This window comes from Bison bison, unplaced genomic scaffold (genome assembly GCF_000754665.1).
Source record: "Bison bison bison isolate TAMUID 2011002044 unplaced genomic scaffold, Bison_UMD1.0 scf7180017864377, whole genome shotgun sequence".
NCBI lineage: Eukaryota > Metazoa > Chordata > Mammalia > Artiodactyla > Bovidae > Bison > Bison bison.
In genome coordinates, this window is record NW_011494949.1 from 205,823 (window position 1) to 213,400 (window position 7,578).

At 51.8% G+C, this 7,578-nt stretch overlaps 1 protein-coding gene across 1 annotated transcript in view; it reads left to right on the plus strand.

The window, feature by feature from the left end:
* The window catches only part of CEP72 (centrosomal protein 72kDa), a 42,699-nt gene that overhangs the window by 33,781 nt on the left and 1,340 nt on the right, over nt 1-7,578 (plus strand). The window contains exons 14-17 of the mRNA XM_010857127.1: nt 1-122; nt 580-776; nt 6,640-6,766; nt 7,484-7,578. The exon at nt 7,484-7,578 is cut by the window's right edge and continues 4 nt beyond it. Of these exons, the coding sequence (XP_010855429.1) occupies nt 1-122; nt 580-776; nt 6,640-6,766; nt 7,484-7,578 (541 nt within the window). The remainder of the gene's footprint in view (nt 123-579; nt 777-6,639; nt 6,767-7,483) is intronic.

Genomic DNA, 7,578 nt, shown 5'->3' on the forward strand with positions numbered 1-7,578 from the left:
CTCCACCGCGCTGCCCGGGAAGAAGGCCACCCTGGAGGCGCTGCTCCTGGAAGCGCTCCTTGACCTGGTGGACAGGCACTGGAGTGGCCGCAGGTCCCTGCACAGCAGCGAAGCCTTCCTTGGTGAGTTGGCCCAGGGTGCTGCGTGCCAGCACCTGCCCGCTGCTGGGCCCTGGTCCCCTGGCCTCGCTGGACCCGTTCCCGGCCTCACTGCCCTCTGGGCTGCAGGGGCGTCCCGAGGGCCCTGCTTACAGTGTCAGGGTGCTCAGGAGGAGCAGATGAGGAGGTGCCAGTGGCCGGTGGCTGCTCCTCCCCGCCTGCCTGGTGCCCAGCTTCCTGGAAGGCATCGGCAGCCAGCAATGCTGGCTCCTTCCCCTAGGTCCCTAGAGCTGTTGCTGTCTGCCTGTCGTCCCCATCCACGCCTCGGGGTAAACAGGCCTGATCAGGCCATTTCAATGGCGTAATGTCCCTTTTCTAGTCTTCATACCTGTCAATGTTTTTGAGGTGTGCAGCCTGTATTTTTCAAAATGCATTGAACACGTTTTGTCTATACTCATTCTCTTAACATGCTCTCTTCTAGCTCAGGCAAGACACATTTTGTCGTCTGTTCAAGAGTTTACAACCACTCAGGACACTTCGACAACTGTGAATGAAGAAATTAGCTCCCTGACTCTGGAAAATAAGTCTTTGCACAGTCGCCTTACTGAGCTGCAGCAGCAGTACGGCGTGAAGATGACTGAGGTGGTGTTGGAACTCAGCGACACGCGGAAGGAGATGGTTTGTTCCGTTTATTCCTAGTAGGGGCAAAAACAGTCTTGACATCACAGAATGAGCGTAGCTTCTCAACTGTGCTTCCCCTGACAGCTGTCGGGTACAACCCTGGGGCCCCTCCTGCCTTTGCAGAGCATGAACCCCCTCTTCCACCAGGCTTCCCCATCCAGGATGCCAGCTGCCCTTGAGGAGCGCGGCCTGGCTCTCACTCCAGGACCCCTCATGACAGTGGCTGCAGATGTCTGCATTGCTGCCAATCCCAGCTCTGCCTGCCCCAAGCGGCTTTGTTCTGTTCTGAGAGAGGCGGGAGGATGAGGCTGGGCTTGCGGGGGAGTTTCTCTGGTCTCGGTGTTCCCTGCCCCAGGCTCTGAGACCACTGGTGAGGAGGTTCCAGGGACCTGGGTGACCTGGGTCCCTGCTGCTGTCCTGCCTGCCCCAGCCAGTGTGGGGCCGGGCTGTCCTGTTGGCCCTGCAACAGCTCCACCACCAGGTGGCACCATTGGGCAGCCAGAGCCAGTGTGGTACGGACCTGGCAGAGGAGCTCAACTCCCTCGTCCTCTGTAACTTCACCATGAGACCATCATTCATGAATGCCTACGCTGAAGAGGAGAAAAGGTCTCAAAATAGCAAATAAACAACCTAACTTTACAACTCGAGGAACTAGAGGAAGCTAAACCCAAAGTAAACGGAAGGAAATAATAAAGATCAGAGCAGAAATAAGTGCAGAGTAGAAAACAACAGGAAGAAATTAGCAAAACTGAGTTGGATTTTGAAAAGACACAAAAAACTCTTAGGTAGACTAAGAGAGAAGACTCAAAATCAGAATTGAAAGTGGATACATTACAATGGATGCCTCAGAAATGAGGTCAAGGAATGATTATTTACAAGCATTTTGGAGAACCTAGAAGAAATGGATAAATTCCTCGAATCGTACAACCTACTAAGGCTGTGTCAAGAAGAAATAAAGCTTAATAGGTCAATAACAGATAAGATGGAACAGTATCCAACTTCTTAAGAAAGCAAGAACCAGATGGTTTCATGGCTGAATTCTACCAGATACTCAAAGAAAAATCAATACTTACCCTTCTCAAACTCCCAAAAAATAGAAGTAGGGAGCCTACTTTCACACTGTTTTATTAAACCAGCATTTCCTGGACACCAAAGCAAAGACTCCACAAGAAGAGAAACTACAGACTGCTGCTGTCTGAGACTCAGCAGAAGACTGGCATCCTGAGTGCAGCAGCATATCAAGAAGACTGTACACCCCGAGGGAGCTGTGTGCACAGATACATTAACACGTGGAGAGAGAGAGAGAGAATACTGTCAGCCCAGTTCATACAGGTGCAACATCTGACTGAGTTCCACATCCATTCATGATTTTTAAAAAAAGCTCAACAAAATAGATGTTTTAAAAGAAAATTTCCTCAGCATGATAAAGGCTGTTTATGAGAAGCCCTCAGCCAGCCTCATGATCAGTGGAGAAAACTGAAAGTTTTTCCTCTAAGATCCAGTATGAGACAAGGATGTCCACTCTTACATCGTCTCTTCTGCTGGAAGGACGGTTGGCCCTTGAGCAATGTGGGTTTGAACTACATGGATTCATTTATATGCAGATTTTTTTTATTAGTAAATAGTGTATGTGCTGTGCTCAGTCACTCAGCTGTGTCCCGACTCTTTTCGACCCCACGGACTGTAGCCTGCCAGGCTCCTCTGTCCAGGCAAGAATACTGGAGAGGGTTGCCATTCCCTCCTCCAGGGGATCTTCCCAGCCCAGGGATAGCGCCTGTGCCTCCTGTGTCTCCTGCATCAGCAGGCAGATCCTTCACCACTGCACTCCCTGGGAAGCCCAGTAGATACAGGGATACTGTACAGTTGGGAGTTGGCTGCATCTTTGGATACGGAACTGCAGATTTGGGAAGTTGACTATAAATTGAGTATAAATTATTTGTGGATTTTCGGCTGCAAGGAGAGTTGGCACCCCTACCCTCTCCACCCGCCATTGTTCAGGGGTCAGGTATGCTAGCAAGGGCAAGCAGACAAGAAAAGGAAATATAAGGCGTCCAGATTGGAAAGGAAGAAGTATAGTTACCTCTGCTTATAAATGATGTATATTAAAGATACCACGAGAGAAAACTAGAATAAATTCAGTGAAGTTGTAGGATACAAAGCATAACAGAGATCATTCTTATTTCTTTATAGCAATGAGCATTCCGAAACAATTCATTTATAGTGTCAAAAAAATAAAACAGTTAAGAATAAGCTTAACCAAGAAGGTTAAAGATCTTAAACAAAAGACATTTACAGATGCAGTGTAATCCCTGTAAAAATTCCATGGCATTTTCCACAGAAACAGAAAAAACAATTCTAAAATTTGTATGTTTCTTATCATTTGTATTCTTCGTTTTCTGGTTCTACAAAGACCCCAAATCACCAAAGCAATCTTGAGAAAGATCATTTTTCAGGCATCACACTTCCTAGTTTAAAATTATGTTACAAAGCTTTGGTAATCAAACAGTATGGTGCTGGCATAAAAACAGGGATAGATTGCCGAAACAGAATAGAGGGCCCAGAAATACACCCTGACATAGATGTCAACTGAGTTTTGGCAAAGGCACCAGGAACACACCGTGGTAAAAGAGTGATCTCTTTGGTAAATGGTGTTGGGAAAACTTGATGTTCACATGCAGAAGATGAACCTGTACCCTTGTCTTAACAGCACAAAATCCAACTCAGAATGGACTAAAGATTTAAGTATAAGACTTGAAACTATAAAACTCCTGGGAGGGAGCTCCCTGGCAATCCGTGGTTAGGACTCTGCTTCTGCTGTCGGGGTGTGGATTCAGTCCCCAGCTGGAGACTGTAATCCCACAGGCCACGTGGTGTGGCCAAACAGACACGTGGAAAGGATGCTCAGTATTACTAATCACCAAGGAAATGCAAGTCAAAACCAGAGCGAGACACCACTGCACACCTGCAGAGTGGCTTTCGTCAAAGGAGACAGCACGTGGAGGGTGTGGAGACGGGGGAACCCTTGTGCTCTGTGGCGGGAGTGGCACGTGGAGGGTGTGGAGACAGGGGAACCCTTGTGCTCTGTGGCGGGAGTGTGACTTGGCACAGACACTGGAAAATAGTACGGGGACTCCTCACACAGCCTACAGTGGGGCGGTCTTGCTGTTCGGTCACTAAGTTGTGTCCAACTCTGCGACCCCGTGGATTGCAGCACACCAGGCTTCCCTGTCCTTCACCATCTCTCGGAGCTTGCTCAAACTCCTGGCCATTGAGTTGGTCTTGTTGGATGGACCTCGAGGGCGTTGTCTAAGTGAAGTTAGTCGGACGTGGCAAGAAAAACCTCCGTGACCTCATACCTGGGGTCTAAGAGTTGAGTTTACAGAAGCGGAGGGTAGACCGGTGGTCACCCTCAGTGGGAGGTGGGGGAGCTGTGGGCCCAGGCAGAGCAGTTCTGTAGGGGTTAGTCCAGGGCTCTGAGCACGGCTGACAGTCACGTTAGTCGGACCATGTTGACCCTGGAGCTGTGTTGAGAGCAGAATCCTGGTGCTCTCATCACCAAAACATGCTTCCTCTGTGAGGAGACGTGTGCACTGGCTTGACTGTGGTCATGGCGTCACTGTGCACGTGCAGGTCACGTGACGTCACTGGGCGCCTCGACTGTGTGCTGTAGGAAGGGAGACCAACGTGTGTCAGTGCGAGAGGCTTTCACCTCCGCTGATTACGGTTCAGTGTAATGGCATGGGGACTATCTAGAGTGTTCTCCTGTTAGTTCAGGTTTATTTATGGTTTATAACAAGAAAGATTCGATTCACATCCTATAATTGCTGTTGTGGTCAGGCTCAGGTGTCGTCAGGGTGAGTGTGTGGGCGCTGGAGTTAGGCTGCCTGGTGGTGCGAGTCTGGTCACCCTGCGCCATGTGGCCGGGCCCGCGGCTGTGCCCGCATGTGCAGGTAAGCTGCCGTGGTGACCCGTGTGCTCAGCGTGGGGTCTGCAGTGAGAGTCCTCTGGGCGCTGCCGTCCCACGTGCACCCCTCCGGGCCCCTCTCTGCCTCTCCCTCCATGCGGTGCTGTCACCTGACTCCAGCCTGCTGTGTCACTCCCGTCAGGGCCCTGAGTGTGCCGTGCTCCCCTCACACTTACCCTCTGTGCCCACATGTGCTTGCTGTCTCATTCCGCTTTGTCTGATGTTAGCATAGCCACCTTAGTGTTGCCTTAGTGCTTATATTTAAGGTGGGTTCCTTTTAGGCAGCATACACTTGGGTCTTTTGTTTTTATCTAATTAACAACCTCTTCCTTTTCTTTGCAGCAGCATTTTTTAAAAATTCAGTTGATTTAAACTAGAAAACCAAAACCATTGACCCATTTCTCCCAGCCCTGTCCTCTGTCGCTGGCAGTTACCAAGTTCTCTGCATCCTTGAGCTTCAGCTCTTTTGTTTGTTTGTCCTTTTAGATTTCATATACGAGTGAGATCCCGTGGTGTTTGTTTTCTTCATTGTATTTATATACTACATCTTTGTCTGTTCATCTGTTAATGGGCACTTAGGTTGTTCCGTATCTTGGGAATAGTGAGTAATGCGTCTGTGAAGATGGAGGTGTGCATATATTTTCAAACTGGTGTTTTTGTTTTCTTCAGATGAATACCCAGAAATGAAATTGCTTTCTCTGGTAGCTCTTTTTTAACTTTTCGAGGAATCACCATACGATTTTACATAGCAGCTGTACCAACTCACATCCCCCCAGCAGCAGAGGAGGGCCTCTTTCCCCACACCCTCACCAACACTTGCTGTCACTTGTCCTTTTGATGATGGTCATCCTGACAAGGGTGGGGATACCTCACTGTGGTTTTGACCTGTGTCTCCCTGGTGATTAGTGATGCTGAGCATCTTTTCATGTTCGTGTTGGCCATCTGTATGCTTTGGAAAGATGTCTGTTCAGATCCTCTGCCCATTTTTAAATCATGTTTTTTCACTGTTGAGTTGTGTGAGATCTTTATGTATTTTTTATGTTAACCTCTTATTAGATAAATGGTTTGCAGATATTTTGCTTCCAGTTCATAAGCTGGCTTTGCATTTCATTGGTGGTTTCCTTGGCTGTGCAGCAGCTGTTGGTTTCTGTCCGTGGTTGAGAGGAGGGGCTGTGGGGGCAGAAGCTGGTGCCGAGCCCTCTGTGTTCGGTTGTCTGTTGCTGCCCAGGGAGCTACCACCTGGCCACACCTCAGACAACACATGCTTCCCCGTGTGGCCTCCGGTCAGGGCCCAACGCGGCTGACTCAGGGTCTCCTGAAGTTGCCATCAGGCTGCAACTTGGGGCTGTGGTCGCCTCCAAGGCTCAAGGGAGTGTGGGTCCTCTGCACTTACTCCAGGCAGTCCCGGGAGTCACACCGCGACAGCTGCTGACAAGGGTACCCAGGCGGAAGGCCACCCTGAGCGTGCATGTCATGGCTTCTGTGTGTCGCGTGTGCAGTGGGCTGGCCCGCTTAAAGGGGGAGGCTTCCAGGGCGAGAGCACCCTCTGCTCTGTCCCCTCATTTGTAGAACAGGAGGGACAGCAGCCACGAGGTTGCTGGAGACAAGTGTTGGAAATGTCTGGTGCTCACTGTTTTATCAAGAGAGACCCCACACAGAGCCTCGCTTTAGAGGACGCGTGAAGGCAGTGATATAGCGCTGGCGGCTCCCGCGGCATCCCTCTGGGCAGAGCGGCCTGGAAGCAGGACCACAGATCTGGAGGCTTGGGTGGATGAGCAGGTGGCACCCCTTCCCCTTCCCCTTCCCCTGTGCATCCAGGCCAGTGGACCTGGGTGCCGGCTTTGTACCAGTGCGGTGGGCAGAGTTTGACCTGTTTGCATGCGTTGTTCTGTCCAGGATTATCTGAGGCAGCATCTGGACAGATCTCTGGAGGAGAGCAGTAGCTTGAAGTCGCTTTTGTTGAGCATGAAGAAAGATGTGAGGACCGCTGACGCTCCGTCCGCATTGAACCTGCAGATCTCCGGTGAGCTTGTGGCTCTCACTGTGTGTGCGTCCCCGTGTCACTGGGCCCAGGCTCGGCAGGAGCTGTGAGTGCATCTGTGAGTGCACGGGGCCAGCCCACTGACCCCTAGAGGCTGCAGGACCCTCCCCGGCACTCCTTGCTCACGGCTCCATCCATACCCAGGTTGATGTTTTCCTCTCTTCCTTCTCTTGGAGTCTGTGCTGCCAGTTCTGCAGGCATGCCCTTGGGACTTGGAGTTGGGGTGCAGCCTGCCCTGGGGTAGGTGAGGCATCGCAGGGTCCCCCGGGGGCTTCTGCCTGAGCACCTGCTCCGTTCTGGTCTCTCAGAGCCCCGCTGGGCAGATGCATCTCAGGCATGAGCACGGCCACTGCGGAGGCTCTCCTGGGCCCTCCTGCCCGGTGAGCGACCCCCCTGACCTTCACTCCAGCTGTGTTGGCTCTGGGCTCTCCCTGAAGGCCAGCCCGTCCAGCAGATCCAGCCCCCTCTGCCCTCCTCTGCTCCTCGCACATGCGCCCCTCACGGGCGTCCAGAGGGTGGGGTCCGGGGCTTCGCCCCCAGCAGGGCTGGCCCAGGGCCTGGGTGGGACGAGGGGGCCGTGCTGTCCACCCCAATGACCTCGCCCCACGTTCCCCAGGCTCACTGACACCCTAGAATCATCTCGTCTCCCAGCACAGGAGTGAGTGATTTCCCTGAGCACAGCCACCCTTGTCCCATCAGGACTCCAGGCGAGCATGAAGCGGCTCTCGGGCGAGCTTGTGGAGCTCAGGCAGCACCTGGAGCACTACGACAAGATCCGGGAGCTCACGCAGATG